This window comes from Oryx dammah, unplaced genomic scaffold (assembly GCF_014754425.2).
Source record: "Oryx dammah isolate SB20612 unplaced genomic scaffold, SCBI_Odam_1.1 HiC_scaffold_28, whole genome shotgun sequence".
Classification (NCBI taxonomy): Eukaryota; Metazoa; Chordata; class Mammalia; order Artiodactyla; family Bovidae; genus Oryx; species Oryx dammah.
Window position 1 is genome coordinate 67,574,217 of NW_024070212.1, and position 15,991 is coordinate 67,590,207.

At 37.5% G+C, this 15,991-nt stretch overlaps 1 protein-coding gene across 1 annotated transcript in view; it reads left to right on the plus strand.

Annotated features, from left to right (window-relative positions):
* The window catches only part of LOC120856559 (choline transporter-like protein 5), a 151,026-nt gene extending 135,651 nt beyond the window's left edge, over positions 1–15,375 (plus strand). Inside the window, exons 17-22 of the mRNA XM_040231928.1 lie at positions 3,988–4,091; positions 5,596–5,669; positions 6,276–6,346; positions 6,817–6,905; positions 8,624–8,708; positions 15,224–15,375. Of these exons, the coding sequence (XP_040087862.1) occupies positions 3,988–4,091; positions 5,596–5,669; positions 6,276–6,346; positions 6,817–6,905; positions 8,624–8,708; positions 15,224–15,330 (530 nt within the window). The 3' untranslated portion in view covers positions 15,331–15,375. The remainder of the gene's footprint in view (positions 1–3,987; positions 4,092–5,595; positions 5,670–6,275; positions 6,347–6,816; positions 6,906–8,623; positions 8,709–15,223) is intronic.
* The last annotated feature ends 616 nt before the right edge of the window (positions 15,376–15,991 follow it).

Sequence of the window (15,991 nt, forward strand, 5' to 3'; positions counted from 1 at the left end):
CTCTTTCTTTGTGATTTTATCATTTTATATGTGGTATCTTTTGATTCCTTTTTTGTATCTACTCTGTGGTTATCGTAAGGCTTATGTAAAATATATTATAGTTATAATAACTAAAGGAGAAGGAAGTAGCAACCCACTCCAGTATTCTTGCCTGGAAAATTCCATGGATGGAGGAACCTGGAGGGCTACAGTCCATCGGGTCACAAAGACTCAGCCATGACTGAGCACACCAGCAGTATAATAACCAAATAGTTATGACCAACCTAGATAGCATACTGAAAAGCAGAGACATTACTTTGCCAACAAAGGTCCGTCTAGTCAAGGCTATGGTTTTTCCTGTGGTCATGTATGGATGGGACAGTTGGACTGTGAAGAAAGCTGAGCGCCGAAGAATTGATGCTTTTGAACTGTGGTGTTGGAGAAGACTCTTGAGAGTCCCTTGGACTGCAAGGAGATCCAACCAGTCCATTCTGAAGGAGATCAGCCCTGGGATTTCTTTGGAAGGAATGATGCTAAAGCTGAAACTCCAGTACTTTGGCCACCTCATGCGAAGAGTTGACTCATTAGAAAAGACTCTGATGCTTGGAGGGACTGGGGGCAGGAGGAGAAGGGGATGACAGAGGATGAGATGGCTGGATGGCATCAGGGACTCAATGGAAGTGAGTCTGAGTGAACTCCGGGAGTTGGTGATGGACAGGGAGGCCTGGTGTGCTGCAATTCATGGGGTTGCAAATAGTCGGACACGACTGAGTGACTGAACTGACTGACTGACTGACCTTATAGTTAAAATATCTTACAGCTGATAACAAGTGAATTAGTAATGCATACAAAAGCTCTACCTTTGTATATCCCCTATACACATATATTTTATGCTACAATGTTTTTGATATCACAGTTTACATCTTTTTATGTTGTGGATCCATTAACAAGTTATTTAGTTACACATAAAAAAGTCCTTTTAATACTTTGTCTTTAACCTTTATACTATAGTTCTAAGTGATTTACCTACTACCATTAAAATTTCAGAGCATTTTGAATTTAAGTGTATATTTACCTTTACTGTGAGTTTTATGCTTTCATATATTTTCATGTTACTAATTAGCATCCTTTTGTTTCAGCTTAAAGAACTCCCTTTAATATTTCTTGTAAGGCTGTTGTACTGGTGATGAACTCTTAGCTTTTGTTTGTCTGGAAAACTCTTACCTTTCCTTCAATATTGAAGGATAACTTTGCCACATAGATAGTTTCTTGGTTGGCAGATTTTCCTTTCAACACTTTTAATATATTATTCAACTTCATTCTGGCCTGCAAAGTTTCTGCTGAAAAATATCTTCTTATGGGGATTTCCTTGTATATAAGAAGTTCCTTCTTTCCTGATGCCTTTACCTGACTTTTGAAAATTAACTTTATGTGATTCAATGTGGATCTCTTTAGATTGGTATTCTTTGAACTTCCTGGATCTGGATGTCTGTTTCTCCAGGCTAGGGAAATTTTCAGTCATTATTTCTTTGTATATGTTTTCTGCCCCTTTTTGCTCTCTCTTCTCCCTCTGGGACCTCTGCAATATATATAATGGTCTGCTTGATGGTGTCACATCAGTCTCTTACAACCTCATGCTTTCTAACTGGATAAACCCCACTGCATTGTCTTTGAATTCATTGATCCTTTCTTTCGCTAGATCTAGTCTGCTGTTGAGTTCCTTTATTTAATTTTTCAGTCCAATTATTATAATTTTGAGCTCTATAAATTCGGTTTGATTTTTAGAAATTTTCTCTCTCTTTAGTGAAGTTCTCATTTTGTTCATTCATTGCTCCCTGACCATGGTAAGCATCTTTATGACCATAATTTTGAGTTCTGTATGGGGTAAGTCAATGATCTCTGTTTCATAAATGCCAGTTTTGGAAATATATCTTGTTTGTTTCTTTGGAACATATTCCTTTGTTTCTTCATTTTTTTCCTTCACTCTCTGTATTTGTTTCTGTGCATTAGATAAAGCAGCCATTTTTGCCAATTTGACATCTAGTCTCATGTAGGAGATGAGCTTCATTAATCAGCCCAGCCCAAGCTTCTTATTCTCTCAAATCTTTGTGATTGTCCTAGCCATCATAATTAAGTAGCTCCTAGTAGTTGAAAGTGTAACTAGACCTGTCGGTGTCTCAAAGGGAAGGGTCACAGTCAGAACCTAGACAAGGCTGATGAGAAGCTAAATCCTCAGACATCAGCTGGAAAAGTGTGTAGTTAAGCCCTTTTCAGGGAGAAACTAGGAGGGAAGCTTTTGCCTGCTTCCTCAGCACTCAGCCAGGATACATAACCATGGTAGTGGTTAGTGGTGGTAGGGCACTCCTTAACCATTTAAAACCTGATTCTTTGTTTTCTACAGTCCAGTGAGACTCATAAGTACAAGCCCTATCTAGAGCTACACAAAGCTGGGTCACCAGGCATGTGTACAAACTCCTTCCAAAGAGAAGTTTGTGACCTGCTCCCCCTAGCTCCTTGTAGGACCACGGGTAGAGCTAGAGTGTGCAAATTAGAAATTCAACTTTTAGGCAGGGTGTTATAAAGTATGCACTCAGTCCCTTCCCAGGAAAAGACTGGAAGATGGGCATTTTTGCTTGCTTTCTCTTTGCTAGTCTCTGTGATTGCTATAGTTTTTTATAGTCCCATAGAACTTGGGGGCATAAGCCTCTTTGGCTTCAGAGCTAAATGTTTTGGGGGTCTGTCTCTTGGGTGGGAATCTCTGTCTCTTGGGTGAGAAAGTTGGAATCCTTGATGAGCTGCTCAAACCATTTACTCCTCAGGGAGAAGCTGAGAGTTGGGGGTATTGTCCTGGTTGTATGGCATTGTGCCAGGGGTAGGCTTTATGGTGAGTGTGTCTCAGCCTTTCCTACAATTTCACTGTTAGATTGTTTTAGTTGCCTGATGTGAAGGAGTCACTCAGCTTGTTTCTGGATTTCTCTCAGAGGAAATAGCTCCCAGTGTAGTTATACATTTGGTGCATCTGTGGGAGGAGGGAAGTTCAGGAGCCTCCTTGTTACCATCTTTGTTCCTCCTGCATGTGATTTGCCTAGATATCACTCTGAAGAAAGTATATAAGTGGTGAATAAATATATGAAAGGATGCTCAATATTAGTCATTTTGGAAATCCAAATCAAAAACATAATGAGCTGTCACTTCATACCAAATAGAATGGCTACTATCAAAAAATGAAAAATAGTATGTTTGTAGGTTGAGGATAAATTGGAACACCTGTATATTCCTGGTAAGAATGTAAAATCATATTGCCACTGTGGAAAACAGTTAAACAGTTAAACAGTTTTTAACTTTAAAAAGTTAAAAATATGATTGCCATATGATCCAGCATTTCCACTTCTAAATATATACTCAAAAGGGTTGAAAGCAGGGACTCAAATAAATACTTGGGCACCAGTATTCATAGCAGCATTATTCACAATACCAAAAGATAGAAAGAACCCAAATTTCCATTAACAGATAAAAGAAAAAACACACCCATATGCACACACCCATATACACACACATACATACGTACAACAGAGTATTATTCAGCTCCAAAAATAAATGTAATAGATGGATCCTCATAATGTTAAGTGAAATAAGCAAGACTCAAAAGGTTAAATATTGTAAGATTCCACTTATATAACATATCCGGAAGATGCAAATTCATACAAACAGAAGTATGATAGAGGTTACCAGGGACTTGGAGGAGGGGAGAATGAGGAGTTATTGTTTTAAAGGGTACAGAGTTTCTATGAGATGATGAAAAGTTCTGGAAATTGATAGTGATGGCAGGTTCACAATACTGTGAATGTACTTAATGCTACTGAGTTGTACACTTAAAAATGGTTAAAATGGTAAATTATATATATATTTTACTACAGTTAAATTGAAAAGCCCATTTAAAATTTTACTATTATTTTTATTTATAGAGTCTACAAATAATTAATAGGTTTAAATATCTCCTTCTCATAGAGGCCCAGAGCAACATTTCTAAATTCCTAAAATGCTGCCTGAGATGCTGTTTCTGGTGTTTGGAAAAAGCAGTAAAGTTTTTGAACAGAAATGCCTATGTTATGGTAAGTAGATTATTTTTATTTACTAAACTTCTTTGCAAACCCGCACCCCATGTCTATATTTCCATCTCAAAAGCACTTGTACATCAAGCAGTTGAATTTATCACCATGTTGATACAAGAATTTGTGAATCCAGTGCACGATTCAGGGCTGTGCTTTCCTAGCTGAGATAATAACTTAACTGTACTTCATTATTACCTTCAATACCTTTGTGGAGAGGGAAAATATTATTTCCCTTGTGTGTGTGTACCCTCAGTCGTGTCTGACTCTTTGCAACCCCATGGACTGTAGCCCTCCAGGCTCCTCTGTCCATGGAATACTCCAGTCAAGAATACTGGAGTGAGTTGCCATTTCCTCCTCCAGGGGATCTTCCTGACCCAGAGATCAAACCTGTATCTCCTGCATTGGCAGGCAGATTCTTTACCACTGCACCATCTGGGAAGCTCATTATTTCCCTTAGAAATATAAAAATGTGCTAGATTGAAAATAATATTATTTGTCTTTGACATACTTCCATGGGAGGGAAGCTTAATTAGTTTAGATTTCACGATGAAAAGAAAATATTTCTTCTAATTCTGGGTTTTACACATTTTTAAGGAAGGGTCTTTTTTATGATTCTTGTTTTGAAATGTGTGGGAATTGATAATGTAACTGAATTTGTTACTTATTTCCAATAGGAATATGGAGGCTTCTAAAGAGATTTTTTTAAAAAATAGGGGATCCAAAAATATTGTTCTAAAATTTAGCAACTACAACCTTATTAACCCTTGATTATCACAGTGATATAGGGTCTGACGGTGTGATTCAAATAGTTATGGATATTCAAAGAGTCATTTATATAACTCCAGTGAGAATATTTTATTGAGCCTCTTAATCAATAAAGCCAGTGTGTATTGGAAGCACAAGGTTTCCTGAGAGGAATTGTTAATGTGAATGCTACATTTCACCTATTCAGCAACACATCATAGCCAAACCCTTCAAAGACAAGCTGTGACCTGGGATTTGAGAAGACCTACCTCTGTTTACTTTGCCCACATGATGAGAAGAGCTCACTCATTTGAAAAGACGCTCATCCTGGGAAGGACTGAGGGTGGGAGGAGAAGGGACGACAGAGGATGAGATGGTTGGATGGCATCACCAACTCGATGGACATGGGTTTGGGTGGACTCCGGGAGTTGGTGATAGACAGGGAGGCCTGGCGTGCTGTGGTTCATGGAGTCATGAAGACTTGGACATGACTGAGGGACTGAACTGAACCTCTGTTTAAATTTGTGTATTTCCCATGGAATTAAGAGAAAATAGCAACTGAAATATACCTTATTGTCAATGACTCTGAGAGTTGTGCAGAATTGAGGATACATGGTTCCCAAGCTTCCCATAAGCCTTAAGGTTGGAAAGATGAATGAGAGTAACTGTATGGGTGACAGAGAATTAATTAATGTTCCTGTCATTGGATTGTCTGTTGGTCTTGTTAAGTTATCAGAATAATATCAACTGTCTTCCTCAGATGGCAATATACGGCAAAAACTTCTGCAAGTCAGCAAGAGATGCTTTCAATCTGCTGATGAGAAATATTTTAAAGTAAGTAAGCAGGTTGAGCATTGCAGTGGATGGTTTGGTAATCTTGAGCATTTATACTTCACATGTTGGTGGTTTTTATTAGACATGAATCTTCTATTTTAAAAGATATAAATCTTCTCCTTCAGACCTTTAATTTCTTTGTATGTCTTTGAATTGTTGCTCCCATCATCCACCTATACCTTTATACCCACTGGCACTCACTCATCTTTATTATACCCTGTGCTCAAGAAATTCCCCACACAAAAATTCATCACATTTCTGACTTTTCTTTTCTCCCAAAATTGACAGAGTCTGAGTGAACAAAATCAGAGAACCAGTGCAGCCATCCCCAGGATGCAGGGTGTCTATAGTCCTCAAATTAGAGTGAGAGAGGCTGACACCACCAATAGCACCCGACACCCCTATAATGCCATTTTCTGTTTACTTCCTTATAAATAAGTCAGAATTTCATGCCTGGGTTCCTTCATTTCTTGCATTTAATACATGCTAATAAGATTTCAGCAGAGACACATCAAAATGAATTTGTGGATTATTTACTTTCATAAATTTCTAGTAACAAATCTAAGTTAAACACAAAATTATCCTTTTTTTTTTTCTGATTCTCAGAATTGCAGTTATGGATAGAGTGACAGACTTTGTACTAATCCTGGGAAAGATTCTAGTTGCTGGCTGTATAGGTAAGTAGTCATAGTAATAATAATAACAATAACAACAACAATGAAGATTTTTTTTTAATTTAACAGGTGCTTAGACAATAACCCTGTATGCGAGACAGCAAAAGAGACACACATGTATAGAACAGTCTTTTTGACTCTGTGGAAAGGGAGGGGGTGGGATGATTTGGGAGAATGGCATTGAAACATGTATAATATCATATAAGAAATGAATCGCCAGTCTAGGTTTGATGCAGGATACAGGGATGCTTGGGGCTGGTACACTGGGATGACCCAGAGGGATGGTATGGGTAGGGAGGAGGGAGAGGGGTTCAGGATGGGGAACACGTGTATACCTCTGGTGGATTCATGTTGATGTATGGCAAAACCAATACAATATTGTAAAGTAATTAGCCTCCAATTAAAATAAATAAATTTAAATTAGAAAAAAGAAAAACTTCTTTCTGACAAAAAGCTATATTCCTTTGCTCTAGGTGTCCTGGCCTTTCTACTTTTCACTGAAAGACTCCCAATGATTATAGAAGGACCAACACCTTTAAATTACTACTGGGTACCTTTGCTGGTAAGAGCTGATAGTAAGTTTGGGCTGCTACAATAAAAATACCATAGACTGGGCGGCTTAAACAACAGGGGTTTATTCCTCACAGTTTTGAAGACTGAGAAGTCCAAGATCAAGGTGAAGCCCACAGATTCAGTCCCTAGTCAGAGCTTCCTTCCTAATTTGCAAAGGCATACCTTCTTGCTGTATCCTAACAGGGTAGAAAGAGAGATCCTCTCTCATCTTCTCTTATAAGGGCATAACCATTCATGAGGTCTCCATCTTTGCTTCCTCATTGCCTCCCAGAGGCCCCACGCCCAGATGCCATCACACTGGGGATTAGGTTTCCACATAGGAATTTTGAGGGGACACAATTCATTCCATAGCCACTGGGCAATATTGATTCTGATTTATGAGAGATGGTAAAATAAAAAGCCAAAAAGGAATAGGAGAAATAATGATAGCTAACATGATTAGTCTTACTTTGTGCCCAGCCTCATTCTGCTGTGAAGCTTGGGTTCCTTGGAAGCAACCCCTGAGACAGAGGATTGCAAGCAGAGGGCTTATTATGAAGTGCTCTCTGGAGATACACTGGAAAGGAAGTGAGGAGGACAGGGCTGGGCAAAAAAAGAAGCTGATCCATGCTGTGATTACAGTTGAAGCCTCAGACATAATTATAGGAATTTCTGACACAGGCGCTAGGCCTCCATATACTGCATCGGGCAGCCGTTGGCCAAGGGTTGCCCTCTGAATGACGGTGTAACCTTGAGTGAGGCAGTTCCCTGCAAAAGCAAGTCCTGTGGAACAAAACAGCTGAGTCATCAGCTGCCTGCCTACATTCCCAACAACTGGGAGATAGATATGGCAACTGGAGAGGACCTGGAAGGAACCCTGTGGGATCTTTTACAGTATATTATTAATAACTCACTCAATCCATGTGTCATAAACACCATTGTTACATTCTCTGCTTCCCCACCAACAATCTTCCATAGGAAGCACAGAGAGATGAAGTGACTTGTTGAATGAGTGCCTGAACTGTGATTAAACCTAGGCAGTGTGTGCTTTTAACTCCTATGCTCTGGACTTCCCCGGTGGTCCAGTAGTTAAGAGTCTACCTGTTGGGCCTCCCTGGTGGCTCAGTGGTTAAAAAAAAAAAAATCTTCCTGCCAATGCAGGAGACACGGGTTCAGTCCCTGATCTGAAAAGATTCCACATGCCATGGGGCAACCAAGCCCGTGAGCCACAACTATAGAAGCTCATGCCTCTAAAACCTGTGCTCTGCAAGAAGAGAAGCCACCCCAGTGAGAAGCCCCACTACAGCTAGAGAGTAGCCCCCACTTGCCACAACTAGAGAAAGCCCACATGCAGCAATGAAGACATAGCACAGCCAAAAATAAATGAATATTTTAAAAAGAATAGGATTATTCCATGAAAAAATGAAACAAAACAAAAAAACTCTGTGCTTTACTGCCTCAGTATGCAGGATCCTAGATCTGGGATGCTTTTGGTAGGCATTAGGGCTAGTGAAAAGAAAATTGGCAGACCATCTAGTACATTTTGTTTAAATTTCAGTTCGAATACACTCAAAAGAATTATCATTGAATCTTTTACATTTCTATATTGAAATCTTTTCCATCAAAGAGTACTTCAAAGCTTCCTTATCATGATTTCATTTAAAACTGCATTATTGTTCTTTTGGACAAATTTACCACATCTTCATTCTTTTCTCTACTCATTTACAGACAGTGATTGTTGGATCTTACATAATTGCACATGGATTCTTCAGCGTCTATGCAATGTGTATTGAAACAATTTTCATCTGCTTCTGTAAGTTTTCAGTATATGTGTTTTCCCTCTTCAGTGGATAACCAAAAGATGAAAAGGTTTACACCCATGTCTTTAGCTGGCTGTGGATTTGCTATGACCTGGCTGCAACTGCAAAACAGTGTTTATTTGGAAAGAGACACTGTCTAGTAGATTCTTTTTAAAATTTAACAGCTGAGAGATGATATTTGCAAAGCACAGGAGAGTCAGGCATCATGGCATGGTGTTAGCATGAAATTATTTTTTAATTTCTGAAAATGTGTTCAAATTTGTAGTAATGATTGGCTTCTGTTATGCTTCGTTAACACCTGAAGACTTAACTGGGCTTTGAGGCTGGGCTTTGGGAACTCCTGAGGAGAGCCATTATAGTTTCTGATAAAGCCAAGCTGGCAACGATTTCAAAGATACATAGAGCCAATTCACACTAGGTAACACAATGACAGTTAGATAGGATTAATAGAGAGGCCTGTCTTGGAAATGTTTAGATGAACTCTGATGCTGATCGTTAAAATATTTCATTAGGGCTTTCATCACTGACTTCTGCACTGTGCCTCTATGGAGCATGTGCTACTCACAAACACAGAACGGGTATGTTTCCTATTAGTACCTCATCTTAAAAGCCCTGGGGAACCTAGTGCCCATCAGGAGCTTGATCTGTTGTCATCTTCAGCCTAGATAAAGTAAGGTCAACAGATGAAAGAACAGAGCTTGTTATCCCTACAGCTAATACCCTCTGAGAGATTATTTCTCTGGCACATTGCTTTTAAGAGAAGCAGAGAAAACATTCTATTACAGTGCATTACTGAGTGATCCACCTGTATAAAATGAACAGTTTAGTGGGTTTTTTTGGTATAACTGCATGCTGGGGTCAGGATAGGAGATAATGTGTGTATGTGTGTGTGAGTGTGTGTACCACCTGGAATGCGGGACACCTGGGTTCAATCCCTGAGTTGGGAAGATCCCCTGGAGTAGGGCATGGCAACCCACTCTAGTATTTTTGCCTGGAGAATCCCATGGACAGAGAAGCCTACAGTCCATGGTGCCATAAGGCGTCAGACACAACTGAGCGGCTAAGCACACACACACACACACACATACATATATTTCATAGGGAGTTATATTGAAGGAAAAAATCTTCTAGAAAATGGTTGGATCTCTTTTTCCTTTCTGAAAATTTACAAATCCATTTTCAATGACTGGACAAAGAAATCGGGAGACCTTTGTGCACAAAGCTCTCCCTTCGGCTGTACATGGAACGGGAATGTCTGACCTTCCCCAGCGCCCCAGTGGTTTGTCAGGAAAAGCCATATGCAAAATACCACATGAACAAACTTCAGCCCAGGTGTGAGATGGAAGAAGGAACACGGGAATAAGGTAGCTCAAGACATAGAAGAGACAGAGCGTTCAAGTGTTCAGAAAGCTTTCATCTCAAATGCTAATTATGGGAGTCAAACTGGGAGAGCCCACTGGGATCTTCCCCATTTTTGTAACTGAAAAGTTTTCTCAAAATGTATCCGAGGAAATGTCTAGAACCTACCAGTTTCCAGTCTTTGGAAGCTTTGGCAAGTCTTGTGGATATTAATTTTGACAGTGGATTCTAAATTTGAGAATGAAGAAATGTTTGGCACTTGTCAATATTACTATATTCTACTCATCTATATTACCAAGTTCTTAAAAATCAGGTATAATTTCAGCCTTGTTCAAAACATCATGTGTTGAACGGGAACTTTTTTTTTCTTCAATATTCTTGTCATTGATAATAAAGAACAAGAGAAACTAAACTGTTTCTCTTCCCTCTCCAGCTGTTACTTTGAGCAACATCTAACTTTGGAAAATATTCTCCTTAAATGATATTCCAAACCAAATTCTGATTGTGTGGAACTGTACCTTTTGTTGTTGTTTCTGCATACCTCTTTATACCTATTATCTTGACTGCCAGAAAACTGGTATGTTTAAAAATGCGAACCACTTGCAAATACTCTATTTTATAGTAACGTAGCATCCTTTCAACATTACAAAGAAATGAGAATTCTGACCCCAAGATAGGAGAAAACAATACTTGTAGATGATTATTATCATTATTATGTGATTGATACTGTAGTTCCTACCCATTCCTCAAAAGTAATAATGATATAAAAATATGTGATATAGAAATATGATTAAGGAAAAAAGAACAAAAATGTTCAGCATCTATGATGTTTCCTCCTTAGCTTTTCATTTTGTAGCTGAGGAAAGTCACTGTGAGGTCCACTGTAAAAATCGGATAAACCAATAATCCAACCATTTCTTAGAGAGTATGGTGAAAAATAACTTAGATATATTCTAAGTGATTATGCTATATGGTTTTATATAATATTTATTATCCTTTATTTCATAATAAATAAAGGCTAAAAATAATATAATATTTTAATATACTAGTAAAAACAGAATCAAGTTGCATTTATATATTTATTGAGATATTATCAATTGTGAATTATATGTATCTGCAAGATATTTAATTCTATGTAAACTTCTCCTTGCTTCTCAGCATCATTCTGATCCTTTCCCCCAACCACCCAGCAGATGTGTGCTCAGTGAATACCCATCATCTTACTATTAGCTTAAGCAAAGCAGGAATATAAACTCATATATTACAAAAGTCATAAGACATTGCATTAGTTTTTGAATGTAATCTGAGGCAAACTGCAAGGACTTAGGACAAGGCACCTTTTAGTTAGCAGCATGAGATCTGAAGTAGGTGTCTGGAAACTGGGTCCTCACCTCATCCTGATTGCCCCAGAGCTTTCAACTTTAGGAGAATCATTTCACATCCCTGGGTCTCAGTTTCTTCATCTGTAACATTAGGGTGTGAATTACCATTAAGAGCAACTTTGAACTCTGAAATTCAAGTATTCTCTACATGTATCATGCCACACTTTTTATTCAGCTTCATCTCAGAGGATAGGGCAGTTTACCTTTATGAACTGAACAGTTGCAGAATTTAAAGATAACACCTTTGAAAGTACATTAAAGATCTTATTAACCTTTAAATTATCAAAATAAACCTCTTTGGGAGTGGGTGGGATTTACAAAGTTTTAGTGCTTCCTGGCAGAAGTTGAAGCTTCTAACTTTGACTAGCATTGGCTACTTAACTGCACTAATTTGTCTTATATTTGACTTTCTAACACTGCTTTCTCTGGTTTTTCCCTGTTCAACTCTCCAAATTCTAAAAATGCATATAATTATTCTGCTGCTGCTTGCTGCTTTTGCCTGCTTTGGCTGCTGCATATACAGGTGAAGATCTGGAAAGAAATGATGGATCAACAGAAAAACCCTACTTCATAACCCCTACCCTGCACGGAATTCTGAACAAGAAGCAACTAGTTCCCCAGAAGCAGAAAAAGTAGAAAAGCTTCAAACAGTGCCATTCACTTTTAAGTAGAAGTTTTGTAAATTAGGTCATTTGTATTGGAAAATGATGCTTTTAAGTAATGTGAAATTTCAGTACCTATTCCTGAAAAGCAAGAACCTGGTACCGTCTGAGGTATCAGGCAGTTGATGACAGTAGCCTCTGTGAACTAGGATACTTTATAGACTGTGGTTCCAGCTGAGGAGCAAGCTGTAAACGTCACATGTTTTCTTAAAGTCTATAGCTGAAAGTGTTTCCAAACTTTTATAACTTGGCATGCTGTTTTCCATTGCAGCACTTTGATGACCTTTCTTTTTACAAATGTATATTTGTAAAAGATATTCAGGAAATTTTTGAAAGCACTATAAATGTCTAATCAATTAGCCATAAACAGGTTGATTTATAGTTAACCAGCATATGGTACTAAATTTGTAAATGTGGTGCTATGGTTATATTTATACTGTTAAAGCAAGTGGACAACATCCTAAACTGTGATTAAACTTATATTAATGGTTCCCTGGGAAATATATTTCAGTAAGTGATTCAAGACCATAATGAACATATAGATGCTAAGGTTATACAGGTTCCACAGAGAGCATTACTAGGTAAAAATTACCATGGAGCCTTCATAGGCCATTTTGTTGTCATGAAATTAAAGTTGAATCTGAGTTCTGGAATATCATTTTTAATAATATGAACCTGAGGCCACCATGAAAATATTCTGAGCAGAACTGAGATGGCCACATAACTCGCACCCTTTGTCTATAACCCAAATAGAGATTAATCTTTATGCCCACCATATAAGAAATGGGTATAGATGTGTTTCAGAAGAGTGATTAAATCTTTTATGAGCATGCCTGTTTTTCTAGATTAAAGAGATCATGTGGGTTTGTTCTATAAAAGGTTTAATTTTAGCTTAACTTTCAGTGAAAAAAGAGAAAAGATAAGTAAGACTTCAGATTTTACCCTAAGGATACATTAGCCCTCCATAGGTACCTCAGCTGGTACCTTTACAAGGGGCATACTGTGGATTAGGAGATCTCTTCCTGAAGGGTTCAGGAGGGAAGGTATTCTTCCACCGCTGCTGACCAGACCAACAAACCAGGTTCTGTCAGCCATGCCTTAGTCTTTTCCATGGTGGAGCAAAGCATGAATCAGACACCCACATACCTTGTCTATCCATCTCCTGTGTACAAGAGCATAAGATATGGCGAACAGTGTGAAAATGTACCCCAAAGGAGTACTGGGTCAACAGTGTCCTTTTGGCTTTTACACTAAGTTTGTGTATAAGGATTATTTATGTCTTGACAAAAAGGAGTATGATCTGGATATAATCCATGTATTCAAGAAGAGAGTTAGAAATGTAAAACTGTGTTATAAATTAACATGACTAGTAATTTATTTAACAACCCTGAAATGTGGGGTCACTGACTTTCTACCAGCTTAATAACAAGAAGCCAATGAATAAGGGAGAGTTTCAAAATATTGGTCCTTATATGGCCCCCATCTTATTCTTGGCTTACTTTCTTTTATGATTGTAATCAAAAGCATCATTTGGCTTCATATCTTGGCAAAAGCCTTCTTCACTCTCATGCTCCTTGAAGTATAATTCAGAGAAGAGTGACAACCTATATTTCTAGATAGTTGTTATTATTATCTTATTCAATAATATACCTGGATGAGAGGGGAGTTTGGGGGAGAATGGATACATGTATATGTATGCTGAGTCCCTCGTCTGTGTGCATAAAACTATCACAACATTGTTAATTGGCTATACTCCAATTTAAAATTAAAAAGAAATACAAGGTTCACAACAAAAATCTAGTCAAATAGTTACCTCTATCTTAAGTGCTGAAAATTATAAGGAATAAGTCCCCTTTTAGGAGTAGTTGAAAAATTCATAATGATGAAACAAAACAATTTTTAATTTTCTGTGTATGTATCAGAATCACTCTGAGAATCTGTTATAAATATTGCTACCTGTGCTCCCCACCCCAAGAGACTCTGATGTAAGTATTTTTGTGTGGGGCAGCTTGTGAATTATTAAAAAGTTCTCTAGTGATTCTGATGCACATAAAAGTTGAGAAATAAATAAAACATAAATCAACGTGTGGGAAATTAGTTGCTTATTTTCTACTTATATTCTTGGCTATTCTAGGAATTAGAAAATTATGAAAGACAAAGGAGATTCATTTGGAGATTGCTAGCAGTCATAACTTCTATTTTTAGATTCTTGGTACTAGATGGGACCCATGTATTAAATGCTTAACATTAAAACTGCTGATTAGACCAGAAGACTCGCCACAGTAAAAAAGTATTCATTGAACAGTATGGAGATACATTCTAAACTTGACTATAAGAATATAACTCTTGGGTGCAAAATCATAGGAAAAGGAATGTTGTTTGGTTCAGTATTTCTTAATAATTTTTTAATAATTAGAAAGCTCTAAGCAGAAAAGTTTTAACCCATATTATGTGCTTAATCTAGTTAGAAAAGTATTTTTCATTAATTACCTTTGTGTAATTGAAATATTTAGAGAAAAATGGGTGTTGTTCTTGAGAAAGCTTTGGAAGCCACTTAGAAAGAAATTAAATAACAGTGAAAAAATGGAGAAAATGATGCAATATGTCTCAAAATTTGCAGTTCAAGGACTTGAAATATACTGAAAATTTACAAATCTTTTTAGAAAACTAGACTGCTTAAATTGTTGCTTGAAACACAAAAGCAATTTTGAATTAATACAGTAAGTTAGAAGGCAAATTCAATACATAATACGTTTTAGGAAAGTGAAGGTGAATTTAAAAATTCCTCATATATCTCTTGATTTTTGTATAATTACGTTTGCTCTCTAAAAGAAGAGAAAACTTGTTTTCTCAATTGTGCAGCTGAGAGGCAGGTGCTATTGGCAGAATCAGACCTGGTACACAGAATGAGATACTATCTTACTGACATAATAACAAGGGCTGATTGTTTTCTCATAGTTATGTTTACAGTAACATTGATGCTAAACTATGCTGTTTTTTTAAATAACATTTTGAACTGCTGTGAAGCAAGTATACAGCAGATGGCGATGTTACTTCTCTTACACTTGTGCTTTGATATTTACCCTGTGCCATTCTTCCTCCTAGTGGAAGATTTAGAAAGAAACGATGGTTCTGCCGAAAAACCCTATTACATGAGTCAGTCTCTGATGAAGATTATGAACAAGCGAAATGTAGAAACCAAGAAGCAGTAGAAGTGCAAACTCGGGCCATCCTGCAGCGGCGTCACCTTTGCTCATCTCCTGCGTCTGTGCTGCACTTCTCCCGCGTCTGTGCTGCACTTCTCCCATACACACTCTGAGTGCGGAACCCTGTATTCACCACCTTGTTGGCTTTGATTTGCATGTTTTATACCAAAGCTTTTATTGTAATATGTGAAGCCATCAGAAGTTGCAAGGGAATTGTTAATAACATGAAACATTTTTTATACTAAGATCTTCTGTTTGGTAATTCATTTTTAAAGAGAATGGCTTGGATGTTTTGAAAATGCTAGTGAATATGTTAATATTGTTTTTAATATTAGATTGAAAATGATACATTATTTAAACTAATAGCTCCTAATATATTTTTTAAATTACAACTAAAACACTTCTGCAGGGAAAATTGGTAAGCAAAGTGAAAGAGAAGATTTTAAAGTTTTCCCCACTCCCATTTGACAGTAAATCGGTAAAAGGAGCACTCCACTCCAGATTTTGCTCTAAGTATAGACTGTTTGCTATTAAACAAACTGTCAGTCATCCAGCCTTTACTACTTCGTCCTCTCTGACAAAGTGCCTTACTGGCTGTTTAATATCACCCAGCTTTTGTGGGCAAGTTTACAAACATTGTTTAAAAAAAAAAATCTGCAATGTTTAG